This window comes from Poecile atricapillus, chromosome 3, assembly GCF_030490865.1.
Source record: "Poecile atricapillus isolate bPoeAtr1 chromosome 3, bPoeAtr1.hap1, whole genome shotgun sequence".
NCBI lineage: Eukaryota > Metazoa > Chordata > Aves > Passeriformes > Paridae > Poecile > Poecile atricapillus.
The window spans coordinates 96,185,978-96,204,198 of record NC_081251.1 but is presented as its reverse complement, the minus strand read 5'-3'; the positions used below and the strand labels follow the sequence as shown (position 1 = coordinate 96,204,198).

General features: G+C 35.8%; 1 protein-coding gene across 1 annotated transcript in view; it reads left to right on the top strand.

Moving 5' to 3' along the window:
• The window catches only part of USH2A (usherin), a 369,679-nt gene that overhangs the window by 29,134 nt on the left and 322,324 nt on the right, over positions 1–18,221 (top strand). Inside the window, exons 3-8 of the mRNA XM_058835000.1 lie at positions 2,794–2,929; positions 4,089–4,152; positions 6,496–6,790; positions 8,039–8,223; positions 11,303–11,524; positions 12,829–12,922. Coding sequence (XP_058690983.1) covers positions 2,794–2,929; positions 4,089–4,152; positions 6,496–6,790; positions 8,039–8,223; positions 11,303–11,524; positions 12,829–12,922 — 996 coding nt within the window. The remainder of the gene's footprint in view (positions 1–2,793; positions 2,930–4,088; positions 4,153–6,495; positions 6,791–8,038; positions 8,224–11,302; positions 11,525–12,828; positions 12,923–18,221) is intronic.

Here is an 18,221-nt window from a genome sequence, read left to right as displayed (position 1 = left end):
TCATAAATAGAGACTCCCCCTGATTTTAGTATGGGGTGCATGAAAGTTGGTGCTCTGCTTTCCTCAGGGGGAGGCAAAATTGGGTCCTATAAAGCTGTGCCTGAGACAGTAAGTTTTCAAGAAGCTGGTGGGGGTGAGTGCGCCCATTTCTGAATTCCCCTTACAGATGTTTTACAGTGGAAACAAGAAAGAGGAAACATGCTTCATATCTGACTAAAAATAAAGGTACTCTTAAACTTGTAAAAGGCAACATTTTTATTTGAATGATATGACAGAGCTGCCACAGGAGTGTTACCTGCTATAAAGAAAGCTTAAGAATTATTACCTTTATTAGACCAGTGACACTGAGCTTTAGCCATACATTTCTAACTTCTGTCCCTCTACAGAGACAATTTTCTTTTCTTAAATAAACTGTCATGCTAGTGTTAATATATTGTTGGCTCCCTCATACTCTGAGAATACTGCTGATATAAAACATGTATATGTTAGATTGGTAATAGTATCTTTAGTGTAGCTGACTAGAACAAATGTGTTTCCCTCATGGCTGTGCTAATGTGATAAAGGAAAATTGGCTGTTCATCAGCTTTTGGCTGGGTAAAGACAGTAGAGATGGAACCACATTCTTTTTTATGCATTAATACCACTGAGAACTTTTCACTAGTTATATTTCATGTGCAGGCATGTTGTGCAAAGATGTTGTAAAACATGAGATAATGCTACAAATAACAAAGTAGAAAAGCCTGTATCTTTTATGATGATAACAGTCAAACACCAAATGACAGTAACAGGCTGTAAAAAATATGATGCAGAAAAAAATTGCAATGTAACCACAATATATACGTATGCTTAGGCTCTTGCAAATAGGGCATCAGATGTTTAGACGGCTTTGTATTAAAATTAAATAAAGAAAATATTGTATTTAGGTCATTGATGTGTCAAGACAAAAGATAATTTAAAATGGAGAGATGTATTTTGAGCGGTGAAACTCATATGCAATAACTTTTTGAACAAATCTCAAGGCTTAGTAATTATGATAATAGCCTTCAAATTTCCATCAGTGGAAGGGCAATAAATATTCCTGTCTAAATTTGGGAAATATTGACTGAATCTGGAAATGGCAATAGAGCTCAGCATGCATGTGCATGTTTGAAAGTACAGTTTAAGAAGGAAAAATTCATTTGTACAATCTTGTGTGAAGCCAAAAAAAAGATAAAACGCCAAACAACCCCCTCCATCTTATTTCATGTTTTCTTTCTTAAAATGCTGATAGACTCATGTTGCCCAAGGCACTGATTCTGATCATCTGAGCTCAGATTTATAGATATGTCCATTTATCTTGGTCTGAAATTTGAAAGGTTTTATTGTCGGAGTAGTATTGTATGTGCTTATATTGTGGTTTTCAAGCTGGTATTTTGTTAACTGGTAAATAAGTTCTCTCTTTCATTTTTTTGCAACAAATTATTCTGGCTTGTATACTTTCTATGTCCTCACATAGGTATTGTTCTAATGGAAGCAATAATTCCAGGTTTATTTTCTTTTGATTGGCTTGACTGTCAAGATGGGCTAAAGCACTCCAGTTTTATTGGCTTGATAGACACAGTTTGCCAGGCATCCATATTTGCAAAATTAAAATAATGCTTTGCAAATTGGCAGCAGCCAACTGGTGTTTTAAAATTTTAAAGCTACCAAGTTCTTATGTGAAAAAAGCTTTATGCAAGCCAAACATTGCTAAAACCCAAGTAACTGAATTTTTTTTACAAATAAACTTTCTGAAATAAAAGTGTTCAGTAAGTCCAACTTAGTTTCTCAATTAACTTCATTAATGGGAACCTGACTGTAGCCACAATACTTCTGGTTTTCATTTTGTGTGGGCCTGGATTTTTAAAATGAGCGTGTTGAATTTCATATATTGTAAGACTGAAAAGCAGTCCCATATTATTAAACTCTTCCTAATTTTGGGTAACCTAAATCTAAGCATTTCTAATGCAAAAAAAACCCCCAACTTGGTAAAAGCTAAGCATCTTGTGACATTGTGGAGCTGGGAGAATGCCATAAAGTATTTCTATGAATGTTAGCTCAGATTTAAAATGAATTGGCAGGAAAGGGAGCACTTGCAGAAAACAGTACCCTGGGGTGCTGGCTGAGTGCATATTCCTAGCCAAGGGTTCCCTTGATGAAAGGGAACTACCCCGTGGGTGTAAAGCAGATGTAGGCAGTTCTTGTACCATTCCCTTCAGCCCTTGTAGAAAGAAGCATGCTGGGGTTAGGGAGGTGTTTTGGGGGGTGTTAGAGGCCTGTGTTTGGTTATCCTGAGCATGGTGTGCAGCCCCTTGAGGCCTGTTTGAAGTGATGTATGAGAAGAGCTGTGACAGCTGTAACATGTGCCCATGGCCCAAAGTGGTGATGGAGCTGTAACCAGCCTTGTACCTTGTGAAGCACACCCACCCTTCTTTTCCTGTCTTCCTCTCCATCTCCACCAGATCTCTGTGCTGTAGTTCCATCTTTGATTTAACCCCTCTGGAAATTTTATATAATTTATAATTTTATAAACTTAAATAAATATAAATTTCATAAATATTATAAATTTATATAATTTAATACTCTCTGCATATGAGTGATGATCTATTAATGAAAAAGAAGTAACTGCTTTCAGTAGGCACCAAAAATAAAAACACACAGCAAATAGCCTGAGGTAATGTTATCAGTTAATCAGTGATAGACAAAAAAATGCAGAGAAATCAAAGTGATTGCATGATAAAAGCCTGTATTTGCCCCTTTACATTGATTCTGTAGGTGCATCACAGCCGAATTAGTTTCTTCTTGAATGGTTGGGAAGATGATAGCACACCTTTTGATTCAAGGACTCTTATGGGAGCAATGGCAGATACTGATGCTGATGGTACTCTGCAAATTGGACAAAGCTTCACAGGTAAATCTTGTGGTACTTTAGTGGAATGCACTAGGATAGTCAAAATAAAATATGCATGATGTGGTTAAAAGAAGTGGGTGAATAATTGTAAGTAATTTCTATGCTGAGAAGTAACACCTGTGCAGAAGAAAATTCTTGTTGTTCAATTAGCTTTCTCAAAAGATTGGCTGGAAGATAGACTAAATTATGGTCATCTACCAAATATCTATATATTCCTGCGTATAGGTAGGTTTTCATGAATTCTCTAAAACATGTATGTAAGGTGACTTGTTCTACTAATTTCTGCCCATAGTTTTTCTGAGTAAATATAGGGAACTGTTTCAGAATAGAATTGTGCATGGCAATGAGACTAGGCTCCTCTCTCTCTGCAGAGTCAGGAACAGAGACGAAAGTTTCCGTCTGTTTTTTTCAGATCTATCAATACTCATGTAAACCATGGCAGATTGGAAAGCTTTCAGCCTATAGTAATGCCTGAGAGTGTTACTCTTCTCCTGCATCTGGAGTTTTATATGTACTATATCATGACATGATCATTGAAGAACAGTGGGGGATGTTTTGTTGCTTTAACTAATTCTTGGCTCTGCAGGTGTAAGAACACTGACTATTGCTCTTTGGGAACATGCACAATTTGAAGTTAACTTCTAAATACATGTCACATAAACAGCATTATTTTGGCTTTGGGCAAGAAAGTATTCTGTGCCCCATTCCTTAAAGCTTGTATTTGGAAATGTATTTTGTTGTGGTTTTGATTCTTAATGCTGAATAGATAGTAATCATGCAAAAGAAAGGAATATTTTAAAATGCTTTTTATCTTTATTGTATAAATTGATAGGTACAGTTGTACCTACTGTATCTCTTCTCTAATTAGAGGTGGCACATGGACTGGCTCATTACTTCTGTCTAATGAGCCGATCCCTGTGCCACCTCTCTAATCAGAAAAGAGATAGGTACAAAATGTTCTTATAAAGTTATTATAAATCATTCTTTTTTATCAAAAAAATTAAGTCACTGCCCTCTATAGTTTTGTCCAGGTCCAAGATGGTTTCATTCAGGAGGGGTAATTGTGCAAGAGAGATTTCTGAGTGCTGAATTAAAGGTGCTCTTATGCAGTGCAAAGCTGACTTCTGCTCAATAGATTATTTATAGTATATTTCCTTAGGTTTAGAGCAATTTGTTGGAAGAATGCAAGATTTTCGATTTTACCCAGTGGCACTTACAAACAGGTAAAGAACTTTTATTTTTGCAACAAAATAGGAGTGTAGTAAGAAGAAAGTGTAGATAACAATACGCTTATTTCCCGAAGTGTAGTGCTTTTCAGATGTTTCCTTTAGAAAATTGCTTATGATGATGATGTAGTTTTCTGAACCTCATTTCAAAGATTACCTTTAATCTAAAAATCTTGATTTAAAATAAATTCAACAACTTAATGTGTTTTGCTTTTGAATTGTTGCTTAAATAGACTTGATGTATGTAGTGGTGTATGTAGTATATATGTAGTGAAACAAAACACTGTAAAAAATATGTGTTCTCCTTGTTATTGTTGTCCTTGCTACAACCTGACTTAGTATGCATTCTGCAGGGAGTAGATCCAGTTGCTAGATTTCAATGCTTATAAACTGTCTAGGTGTTACCCACTCATCATAATTCTGTCATAATAGTGTGTGCTGATAAGCTTAGTCCTGATGGATAAGACTTGCTAAGCTTCCTTCGAGCTCCTTGTAAACTGTAGGGCAAAGAAGGGAGCACAGTGGACTAGTCCAGTTTTGACCACTAAGAAAGCAGTGATGCAGATGAGGAGGACAGGCATTCCAAGTGATTAGCATGCTGGCTTTGTGCCTGGAAGACTGGCTCCCTGTGGTAAGCTTTCGCTTTCCTGTGGTTTCACTTCCCCACGGTATCCATGTCGGGTATTCTTGGTGCTCCCCACCCCACGCACACACCCCTGCCCGGAGGTGCCATTGTCCCTTGCTCTCCAGATGCGATTGTCACCATAAGGCACCAATGACTTAGCGACCTCAGCCCACAGAGCCCTGGGCAATTGCTTTGACTTCCTCTGTTCCTGAGGCCAAATTACTGTTGCCACTGCAATTTCTGTTGCCCTCCAGCCACCCTTCCTAGCACATTACAAAGAGATGTTACCTTTATTATCCAGCTCATGCTGGATTAATCCAGTCATTTCAGGCTGGCCAGAAGTAGTCAGGTCCTATTTGTCTGCATGGTGCTTCTGGGGAGGCTGCACACAATGACACTCAGAACCGCAGACCTTCAGGCTACTTAATGATAGTCTTTCAATAAGATGTAGAGCAGTTTCCTTGGAGCTCAGCTGTCTGCAGGACATCATGATGAACTAAGATCCCGTGAATTGGAAGTATTAATGTGAATCTGAATTCCAAGTTTTATGAAAATCGTGTTGGTTGTATTTCTCAGAGCAGTGCTTGTCAAATCTTTTGAACTACAATTTAGGTCAGTGAAATGAATAAAGCTTAACAATTGAAAACTAAGGTATTGTACAAACTGTTTTGACCTGCTGATGTCTTTCTTGATTTAGTTTTATATCCACAAATAACTTGGTCCAAAATGTTTGTGTGGGATAAACTGGGAAGGAAATTCTTGCCTGCATACCAATTACTTCAAAGCTATGGATATTTAAACAGCCCTGTAACTCCAGGTTATGTGGAAGTTATAGTGGCAGCTAGCAAGTATTTATTTGCTTAATAAGCACACAAAATTATGTTCTTATTGATAAAGTAGGCAAATGGGAAATTAACAAAGTTTAAATATAAAAATTCAGTCTCTTCTGGACTCACAAAATCCTTCCTTTATGCCAGCGAGGAGCAGATAAAGAACTGCACATGTCATCCATATATCTGCTTGCTTGCCTGCCTACCTACCTACCTTTGTATCTATTTCCATTGCTCATGTCAGAGGGGACTGAAGTATCTCAATGATTTGACATGACTAGGTTGATTGCAGTTAAAAAAGTGGGCATTTTTATTAAAACTGGTTAAAAGTGAAAATATTTCTATCCAGGTTTCCTAGGGTACAATATAATATTGTTCAAGCTGGTCTTTTGGGAGCATTTGAGTGCAAACATTGAACTTTACTGTGGTTACAGGTAGTGTATTGACACTGTGGTGTGTTTAAGAGCAGGATCCAGACTGCTGTTTGGAGTCAGACATGATGCTGCATTAAAATATTAAGTTTTTCTCCTCACATGTATGGCGGGATTTATTCTATCTAGCTTTAGACATCCCACCAAAGAACTCATTTCCCTTGGTGCCTGGTGTCTGAAAAACTCCATATATGTGGAGCAATGAAAGGAGATCCAGAGCTCCTTTCTGTGTTCTTCATGGATATTTTCTGAGGATGCCTATTGCTACCATTCATAATGCTGAGACCTTGGGGGGAGGCTTCACTCCTAGTTGAGCACCCCATTTTTACATCAGGAGTTTAGGGCTTCTGCTATAATCTGAACTGAATTTTGTTTAATCTATGAGCCTAGATGCACAAAGTGACATTTGTTCTTTCTGTCATGTATGTAATTACTATATTCTATGCTATAACAGAGACATTTTAGAAGTATTCTCTGGAAAATTCCCTCATCTTCATACCCAGTCTGAGTGCCGCTGTCCTGGAAGTCATCCCCGAGTACACCCTTTGATACAGAGGTATTGCATCCCTAATGGTGCAGATGATACCACCAATGACAGGGTGCTGAGGCTGGATGCAGAAGCCCATCCTCTCAACTACATCAATGATAATGACATTGGGACCACCTGGATTTCATCTGTGTTTGCTAATACTGCAGGTCTGGATCGTGGTGTTTCAATCACAATAGATTTACAAAATGGACAGTACCAGGTAATGGGAAGATGCTATTTGCCATTTATTAAAACAAAACTAAGAAAATATTTTTGTAGATATTGCAGTGCAGTTTTGAGGTTATTCAAACCTTATGCTTTAAAATGTTATCCTCAGAGGACCAGGAAGAAAGTTTCCTTTATTGGCATATAAGAATGCAAAAGGCAACAGAATGCATTATGGTTCTTGGCATTCTCTTTTGATGTGCCTGTTTTAACAATCAGTAATCTAGAGTAGATATCCTGTGTGAAGGCACCAATATTTAGAAACTGATTGTTGTCTTTTAACTCCACTCTTGTAAATTTCAACTTAAATTTTAATTTCTATGAAACTTAAGGTGCTTGTTTCATACCTGCAGGTAGAAAACTACAGACAAATAAAATTTAATGTATCAAAAGCACATTGACATATTTGAGGGTGTTTCTGTATGCAGACGTTCTGGAGGTGATAGCCTCCCAAGGAATATGAAAGGAGAAAATGATAAGCAGGCATAGTTGAGGAGCCTGTATTGCTCCTAGCCCTCCACTAGGCTGTTGAAGAATGTCAGGATGTCCTGGAAAGAGGGACATATCAGAAGTGCGGCTGCATTCACGATAGGGAATTCACCAAATTTCTGTATATTCTTGCTGGCCTATTTTTTTTTAATTAATGGTGAGTAGGAAAAGAATGTGATGACAGGCTGTGGCTACATATGTAAAAATTAGTTGTTTAGTTAAAAGTGATTATAAATGTATGCTAAATTCATGGCTTTTGCTTATTTGATACACACACTTCTGCTTAAGCAGTATGCTGAAGTAAGTGCTCTTAAGCAGTGCTCTTTGAAACAACAGAGGTATTTGATGAGATTCTGAGCTAAAAATATGGAGAATTAAAAAGAAAATTACCTGCTATCAGACAAACAACTTGTCAAATATTTGGCAACACAAAGTTTCATTTTTACCAAAATAACATTGCTGTAACAAATTGTGGACCTGACTTTTCAGTGCATTTTCAAACAGTCTTTGAGAAAAAGTGAAGTTCTTACGCAATAGTTCAGTAGTTATGTGATAGTGTCTGAGGGATCAAAGAGCTTGTTCAACAAAAAAGGTCCTCATTGGCTTTAGTTGGGAATATGTGGGGTAAAATGTGGTTTCTTCTGTGTCTAAGTGGTGAAGCAGACTGTATAGTTACGTAAAAAAAGGTTTAAATTCTTGTTGTTTTACAACTTAGCTATTAATATCAGTTCATAAATTTGTTATCTTTTTGTAGGTATTCTATATTATACTGCAGTTCTTTAGCCCACACCCTGAAGCAATAAAAATTGAAAGAAAAAAAAGAGATGATCTAGAATGGGAAGACTGGCAATATTTTGCTAGGAATTGCAGTATTTTTGAAATGGAGAACAATGGATCTCTGGAAAAACCAGACTCTGTCAACTGTCTCCAGATGCATAGGTATGAGTGGGTATTATCTACATAATACAGATGCTTTGAACAGGTAACATCCTGACACAATTCATTGCTATGTTCCAATGAGATAGAAGCTTTTAATTTGATACACTTATTTGTTATGGACTGCCGAATATATAAAAGATCCTAAACATGAGCTTTCAACTCAAGATTGACAAAAAGTCCTCTGTCATTTTTATCAGATTTTAGTCATTTATGAGTGTGAGTCAATTATTCCTCTGTTATTTTTTTGAGGTAGAATTTAAAAATGTTACTTGGTAGTGTTTTGATGGCTATTGTCAGTAGAATTGCAAAATACTGAGAGGATAAGTGGAGGAAGGTACTGATACAACATTGTTCTAAACTGTCAAGTGAATGTGAAAATCTCCTGATCTCTGGGAGGGCAGCTTATTCAGAGGCTTAGAAAGTGGCCAGACTGAAGTACAAAAGCCAGTCATTCAACCCTGCTAGTGTTAGGCAACACGTGTAAGAAATGGGTTGAAAATGGTATCTTGAAGCTTTCTCATCATTCTAAGCAAGAAGCAATATAAAACTGTGTGAAGAGGGACAGGAAGGTTTTATTACCATTTAGAAATACATTGCAAGCCCTTTTACTGTCAATTAACCTGTGAAAATTTTAATCTATATAATATATACAATTTACATTTCATAAATACAGTATCAATGTATATAGTAGTTAATATATTACCATATTACACACGTGTGTATGTACACACACACATATATAATTGAACTTATACCACTATATGTATATTGAACTGCACTATCTTTTGCCTGAGTTCAGATGCCAGTCAGTATAAGGCTTGTTCAGTACTTGGCTGGAAATCAGTGAGAAAATACATTGCCAGGTGCTGTAGGCACTTTGCTTTATTTTTTTTTTTTTTTTCTTTTTTTTTTCCCTCCACTTTTGCTACCTTTCTAAGACTTTTCAAGTGTCAGCATCTTTGTCTGTTCTCCAGGAGTTCAGAATTCTGAGGAGCAGAGCGTAAGGTCATTTGAGTTACACCACTTTTCAGCAAAGGAATCTGAGATTTATTTCTGATCTTTGAAGCAGAGGGTAGAGGAGAAAGGAAATACCTTAAGTTAAGGCAAATGTTTTTGGATAAATAACCCAAATGAGGTGAAATACCACTTTCAGCCCAAAAATATGTTTGTATAACTTTTAAGAAGAGCTGAGGAGTTAAATATGGACAGTTTCCATAAATATTTTCTAAGCAGCACAGTTTCTCCCCTTCACTTAAAATGTAAATGATGGTAGGAAGTAATGTGAATGAATAATTTTTGGGTACAACTGATGTACAAAAAGCTTTAAATGATAAGATATATATTGGTGAATATTCTGTGTGCTCAAAGAAGAGTTACTGTTGAAACAAAGCTCCAAATTTATGTCAGCAGTGTAACAGAATTCCATGCAGGATTTTATTGTAAAGCAAAACTTGTTTCTCTCTCTTTCTCTCATACCCACAAACTTGTAACTGCCAAGGCATGTCCAGATTGTTTTTCCAGGATTTAGACACCAGTGTCCTTGTGTCCTGGTGGCCTATCCAGGATTCCCCTGGGTTTACATGGAAGACATATGACTTTAGTTTTGAAATCCTTACCATGACTTGATGGTTCTTGTTTTGGTGATCACATGCTAGTACTGAATGGACTCTTTTTTGTGTCCTTTGGGAAATGAAAGTGTGGTTAAGGTTTTTGTTTCTCCATCCTGTACCACTTATGTAAGTTAGGAGTTGCTCACTGTCCTTTATCCCCCTATCAGAAGCTTGAATCTTAGCTTAGTCTGAATATTGTCTGACCCTTATTTTAGAATCTCCTTTGTTTTCCTGGTTTCCTGAGAAACTGCATGTAGATGCCCTAAAATCTTGATGACTTGCTTATCTAGTAGCCATCAGCCTTACAGTCTTTCTGCTGTTCCTTCTGATGCTTTCATAATAACATGGTGTTGTTTACCTGCCATTTGTACCTGTGTAAACATTTCCTTTACTGTTCCATTGGCCACGGAAGAAATATACTTTATTTAGTTTTCTGTGGAGGGAAAAGGACATAATCACCTGGAGAAACAGATATATTCCACTGAGATTTTTGTGAAGCACTGACCTGGATTAGGAGCACATGAAATTCAAAGATCCTCACAAAGACAGAAGAGCTTGACTCAGCAGACCTAGCCTAACTAGAAATCTCATCTTTCAAAAACTGACATATTTTGAAGTGACATTTTTTGAATGTTGCATGTCAAGTGCCAGGTGATAATGTGGGATGCCTATTTTTAATGATCTCATGTAGGTGTGCCAATAAGCAGACATTCTTTTCTCTTCCAGAGGCTAAACTTTGCCTAGTACATGGACCAAGATAATGTGATTCATATCAAGTTGTCCAAATGTGGAGTTTATATTTACTTGTTTTCTCAGTTTTACTTGAATTCTCAGTACTATCCTTCTCCTTCCTAAGCTTAAATATGCAGTTTTACTCTCAATCTTAGTGCTTTCCATTAAATTATCTTGCACTTCACTTGCTGGAAGATGGTATGTGTTTCTATCTCTGCTCACTCACATAAGCAGGTGATACGGTCCTGTGACTCTGGAATTCAAAATATAACAATTGTTTCTGTGTGGTTTTTATATGTGTTTAGGTATATTACTATCAATGTAAACTTATTAATTATTGTGTTAGTTGTCTGAATGATTTCCTTATGTGGTTCAAGCCTAGTTTGTGTTTCTCAAGGGCAGTGTGTTAAACTTTATAATGTGTGTGAATGACACTGTATCAGTCACACTTTAATCATATTTTGAAGTTGTCTGCTAAAGGCTTTACTTTTAATTGGAAACTTTGGGTCTGGAGATGAGCGTGGTAATTTAGGGTAAAACAGACATATAGTGGACATTTCTTTTCCCTTTCTTGAATTCTGGTGACTTGTAATCCACTGACATGAGAACTTTTACCCAGAAAGCACGAAAACACCATTTACAGTTGAGACCCTCTCTGAAAACAGTATGGTAGGGGCTAGAATCTATAAAATATGTAATATTTTGAGTTTAATTTGTTTTCCTCTCTATTTAAACAGCTTTACACCATATTCTCGTGGTAATCTAACTTTCAGTGTTCTTACCCCGGAACCAAATCACCGACCTGGTTACAATGATTTTTATAATACTCCATCTCTTCAAGAATTTGTAAAAGCTACACAAGTGAGGATTCATCTCCGTGGCCAGTATCACACTAATGAGCCTTGGGTAAATTTTAGGCATAGGTACTATGGAGTTAATGAAGTTACAGTCAGTGGAAGGTAAGTGTTATGTGACTCTTCCCACATCCAGCACTGTCTCTGACTGTTACAGCTCTGCGTACCATATAAGGACCTGCCTAAAATTTGATCAGCTTGTTTTGCTTTTGCATGTATGATTGAGCAAGCAATTTGGTCTGAAGCAGTGTATCAAGTTGGAAATGATTGGTGTATTGTTTTGTAAAACTGTTTGCTCACATTTTATTTTACAATTAATTATACTTACTACACAAATCTGTCAAAAGCAATCCTTTCCTTGGAATTACCAATGCCTCTAAGAAAAGGCTTATGACTGAAACAATGGCTTGTGCTTGATTTCAGAAACTCTTCCAAGCTATAGATTCCCAGACATTGCAATTTTAACAGTCAATTCAGAGCTCATTCTTTGTTTTAGTTGGAGTTTTCCTTTCAAAATTGGGTAGCTGTCAGTAAAACTGTTGTATTATCTGTGACTGACAACTTTATTGTATATGATAAGTGTGCTGTCTTGTGAAAGGACTAATTATGCCCTGTAAATAATATGCAAATTTGGCAATGAAATAGTTTCCAAGAAGCATATGGTGCAGATTTGTAAGTATTATTATTCCTGAAATTATTTTGGAAGTTCTCATTTTGAGAGAAAGCACCCTGTTAGAAGTCATGTTTACTTCAGAATTTTCTATTTTACTAATATATTTGGATTATTCATTTAGATGTATTAAGATAACACAGCTTTATCTTGGTGATAATGTAACAGTAAAATAATTTCAGCTGTAGTTTGCAAAGCTGTTCCATGCCTCCAGAAGTGCAGCCCTTCAGGTGGAGTGGTATGGTTATTGGCTATTTTAAAATTAAGACTACACAGATTTTATTTTAGTAAGAAAAGGACATTTTAGCAGGGATAAAATGGATTGAACTTCAAAATTATTCCTGATATGGTTAAGATTTCTTGGAAAACTAGAGCTGCACTGGAAGTTTTAATATTGATGAAAAATTGTAATTTATTTAATAAAATTTTACATATTAATGTTACATACTGAAATACAGTGTTCATTACATATCATATAGGGCAGGAGTGGCTCTCATGCCACTACATGCTGGTTTTTATTTTCTTGAAAAGCAATTATTGATTCTTAAGAATATATTGAGTGAAATAGTCTTTTGTAATTTACTGCACCTAGGAACATTCTCTTTGGTGACATTTATTTCTTCTTAATAAAGAACCTGGCTATGTAATACACAAAATTTACTTTGTGGCTATTTAATATATTTTTGCATAAAATGTATTTTCATGTTTTAACTTTTGACACCACCTATTGTTCTTTCAGGTGTAATTGCCATGGCCATGCTGATGATTGTGACACAGCTATAAAGCCATACAGGTGCCTGTGTGTCAAGGAAAGCTATACAGAAGGAAATAATGTGAGTCTTACCTTTGTTTGTCTATGCCACGTATGAGGAGCCTCAAAAATGGGATTTCAGTCCTGGGAAAGAGTGTGTGTATGTGTGTTAGTGTAGCCCTGTCTTTCAGAGGGAAACTTTCTGTAGCAGATTTGTATCAATTAAGGAAACAGATGTATTCCACTCTCCACCAAAAGCCATTCCACCACAGCTCATCAACAGTGGTGTGCTCAGGGATTTGATTCCTTGTTAGAGATTGTGCCACTTTCAAACATTAGATGCAAACCTGAGATTAGACTATGAGCATCTAATAAAGATTGTCTCTGCCTGCTGTTGCAACTAGCAAGGGTCGTGTAGGGTGAAGGTACTACTCTATGGTAATTTTAGTCTGTTCCTATGGACTCCAGACCCATTCAATAGGTGGAATGCAGTAGGCAAAGTTCTGGAGTTCAGCTTCCAATTTAGTTTCATTTGAAAGGAAGGAGTTCAAGTGGTCCATAATGCAACCCAAAGCACCATAAATGCAAAATTATAATTTTAATTTGTGATTCTAACAGTTTTATAATTCTTGGCCATGGAAGAACCAAAATGGGGTTGATTACTTTATGGAATTCTAGATAAATATGTAGAGGAGAGCTCAATGGTACCCCTTTTTGCTTATTTCATGCAGCCTTGGTTTTCTTGGAAGCTGTTCACATACAACTTAACAAAAGCAGAACAATGATGTATGAGTGAAAAAAAACTTGCTCAAATAAAAGATTCCCTAGATTAATTATTTATCTCAAAAGAAAAAAAAAAGGAAAAGAAGTTGAGGTTAAAAAAAAATGAGCTACATCAAAGGAATGAATCCCTCAGTCTCACTGAGTGTTAGATTTCTGTTGTGAGTACATGTTGTATTCCTTGCTACATTTATGCCTTTTGGAAATAGCCTTTCTAAAAATTTAGAGGGGTTGTATGGAATAGCAACAGCAGTAGCAAAGAGGAGACTAATGACACATCAAAAAACCCCCAAGCAGTCTGTGGATAGAACAGAGGTAGAACAGAGTGAGGAGAGGTAACCTTAGAACATTTGAAGCAGTGCTCATGATGGTGAGAAAGAGCTTTGTAAAATTTCATAGGGGATCTAAGTTTTCTCACTTCTTAAGCAGAAGTATAAGATCTGCAGTCTAAATGGGACTTGAGCAAAAATTTCAAGATTTTAGATGGGTCAAATTAGAAAAAAAAATTCAAGCTGACAGTGTCCCTTTAATTAGAACACACATTGTGAAATGTTACTTTGTAAGGATTAATTATAAATATTTAATAAGATCTGGAAGTTCACCAAGCACTCTTGCAAGACTTATGCTACCTTGTGAAAACAAACCAAATACATTTTAATGATGTATCTGCCTTATCAGATATTTCCTGTCAATGTTAATGGGTTGTTCCACTGAGTGTCACATCTTTGATTTGGCATATATGCATTGTAACTATAATTGAAGTGCTTGAATTAACTGTATTAATTCAGAGTAAAATAAGGATGTTGTTTAATTATTTTTCTCATTCTTTAATAACCATGTCAGTATCTATTAAATATGAAATAAAATAACAGTAGTAATAAAATAGAATTAGTATTTGGAAATACATCACTAACTACTTTGAATTTTATCAAGGATTTAAATGGAATCCAAAGAGCTTAATTTTTGGGTTTTTTTTTGGTAAGGCTAACACTTAAAAGCAAAACCAAAATCCATCCTGATTTTTGACTGTCATTGGCAATGGTAAAGCTCAGTCTTATGGATTTATACGTGTCTCTTTGGTTCCCATCCCAGTGCATTAAGAACTGTAAAAATACATTTATTTGTTTATGTATTGTTGTTTTTTTTTTTTTAAAGTGAGCATTTGATGAAGCAAGTTTCCAAATATAACTTTTTTGGTAGAGAAAAAGAAATATTTTTGAGAAGAAACAGCACTATCAGCAAGCAAGTTTTTTTTAGCTACAGTTCTGTGCTAGCTGTAAGTCACCACAACTGAGGGGTTATAAGAAAGTTTCTGGCTTTAGGGTGAGTTTTTTCAATATCTTGTACTAGAAATCAGAGATCCTTGAAAAGATTTTTACATATGGCAGAATATGTCCTTGTCAGATTTACACTTAATACAGCTAAAATTACTATCTTGAATTTATCTGGCATATACATCTGGCGAGCTGTTGTGCAGCAAAGCAATACCAGAAATGAAAAATCTGCAGAACTATTACAAATAGAAATCTTACTTTAGGTATTTGTATCACTCTGTTATGAAATATGACATACCAAATGGATTTTTTTTTCCTGAGTTTCATTTTGGTGAAGAGTGATGATGAAATATGTTGCTATGAAATCTGAGATGATGGGAAGAAGGGCTTGCTTAAGAATGATTTGCAGATGTTAGGGGCCAGATTATGAAAAAAGAGGAAATTAATGCTCATAAAATCTTGTCTCTCATTTTATGAAAAAAGTGTTCAGCTTCTTCATTTACAAATTGTTTTCTAAATGTCTTGGATCCAACTTCGGTGGATATCTCTGCCTTATACAAATGGAAACTGAGGGACCGAGAATGGAGTCCAGATTTTGGTAACATTTGTATGCAAAGATTAATTTTTAGACTTGAGTAAAAGTATGTTAAAAAACTTTCAAAGCTGGAAAGCACATGACAAGCTGGAAACAACCCACGAAAGAGCAAGATGGTTAAGCAAGGTTAGCCTTACGTTACAACCTCAGAGCCTCATTTAAATCAATCATAGAGAACTTAACAGAGAAGGGTAATGGCAAAATATACAGGAATAATTATAGAAATCAAGATAGAAAATAAAATTTAAAATAAATAAAGACACTCTGAGAAATGTTTGAGAAGATATGAATGGGAGTGAGAGATTGACTGGATGCACTAAAGGCTTCAGGTCTTCAGAGTTTTCCATAATGGTTTTAAACATCTGAGGTCTGAAAACTGGATATGGCAGATGTTGATTTATCAGGAATTGAATAAATAAGACTTTTTATATTGTTACAGAAGAATCTATGTAAACCTTAGTTAAAGGTCAATCTGTATCATGTTAGATATTGGAATTAATCATATGTAGTACATGAGGAGCTGTAAAAATGAACTACATTACACTCAATAACAGAATTCTCGCTTGCAGAAACAAGTAAGTTAGCAAAAAATGCACTTTTTGTACTTGGAGCATTGTGATGGAACCCCATAAGACACCTTTCATTTCTATTCTGTCTTCCTTGGTCCCTTGGAGTCACTTGGTCTAATTTTGGTTGTGTTTTTTTTTTGTTGTTGTTGTTTGTTTTTTGTTTTTGTTTTTTGTTTTTTGTTTTTTTTTGTCCTCTTGTAAAACCTGGCTTTTAAGTTTAAAAAGTCTTTGCTCATTGAGGAGTTTACAAGAGACAGGTGAAGTTCACGTGTAGTCTTGGTAGATATTTAAATGCTGTAGTGAGGGTGCTGGTAAAAGCAATGAGGAAATTAAGACTGTCTTTAGAACATGGCAAAACTATCTGGAATAGATATCCCCTAGAGGCCATATTTATTTGGCTAAGGAAATGAAATGGAGTGAAAGCATAGTGTATGGATACAGAAAAGGATCTGATAGGAAGGAAAATATTGTATATGATTAATTATCCCATTACAGTCAACACTTACAGAGCAGCATAAATTAACATGGGTGCTATACATAATTGAGCTTTTTAAAAGCAAGTATTTCAAAATGCCTGAGAAGGTGTTGTTCTAACCTCAGTGTCATCAGAATTTTAAACTGTGTACTTTTGATAACATGTATTGCAGAAGCATATGTATAAGTGTTATAGGTGTGTATGTACACTGTTTATTGAAACTGAACTTTCAGAGTGGGCTGCAAACTCCTACATAGGTTACAAAAAGGAAAAAAGGAATTGATTCCACATAAAATATATATATATATATATATAAAAGGAATGCCACTGAGAGGCAAGCAGCAGGATATTTAAAGTATTGGAATAGAAAGTTCTAGTCAATCATGACTTATTGCAATTTTTAAAGTATTGTTACTGTTGCTGTCTGAAGTATTTATTTGGATATTTGTTGGCTATTTCTTCAGAGGCACTGTCCTCAGAATTCCTAGGGCCTAAAAATGAACTTGATACATAAAGGCTTATGCTCAAGTCACTCGTGATCTTTCCGTAAGTATGCTGGGTTCAGAATCTTGAAGTTTATTTTTTTTCACTAAAATTATTATTAAAAATTTATCTCAAATTCATTATTGAAAATCAGTTTTTAATCGTAGTTTTAGATTAATTGGGCCAAGTTAGGCTTCATAATTTGGCCACCTGTCCCTATGTGATATTTTCTCAGGAAACTTTTTGCAGATGGTGAGAAGTTCAGATACTATATATCAAGAAGGCATGTTTGTTAGCTGTAGGGAAAACCACATATTTAGGATGTTTTCAGAAGGGCCTAGACATAACTGAAGATAAGGAAATCTGCATGTTTCTGAGTGTTAGAGTTACAGAGAAATGTTGATTTTGTTAAGCATTCACAGTAGATTTCTAAACCTACTGTTAGACCTTGACATTGGTTTTTTGGAAACGTACTTATCCATTTTACATGTGGTAGCCAAAAACCAAACCCCAAATCTCCTGATTTGGAATTCTTAACTACTGCGCTTTGGACAAATGCAGAGTTTAGATTTGGTGAATGAAGACCTGAAGATGGCAACATATACATCATAGTGCTACCAAATATGAAATTTCAGCCCTGGAGGTCTGGAAGTTAAATGCAATTCTTAACCTAATAAAGGCGTGACAAACAGCAGGGTGATGTGGGGGTCCAGTGCCCATTTTTATTTCATGCAGGTGTGACAATTCCTAGAAAAACAAATGTTTCACAGTCATTACCAACTTCTGAATGACTGCTTTTTTTGCCAAGGAGGTTGTAGATGAGGGGAGTCAATCTCTTCTCCCAGGTAACAAGTGATAGAAAAACAACAACAAAAAATCTCAAGTTGAGCTAGAGAAGGTTTAGATTGGATATTAGGAAAAATTTCTTCAGTGAAAGGGTTGCCAGGGATTAGAACAGGCTACAAGGAAAAGTGATGGTATCACTGTCCCTGGAAATGTTTAAAAGCATGTAGATGTGGTTCTCAGGGACATGGTTTAGTGGTGAACCTGTCAGTGTTTGGTTAATAGTTGAACTTGATGAACTTAAAGGTCTTTTCCAAACTTACTAATTCTAAAAGTTTTGTCAACTTTTTAAAGTCACAGAACAAGAGATGTTTCAAAGAGGCTCCTTGCTATGTAATCAGATGCCATCTTTTTCTCTCATA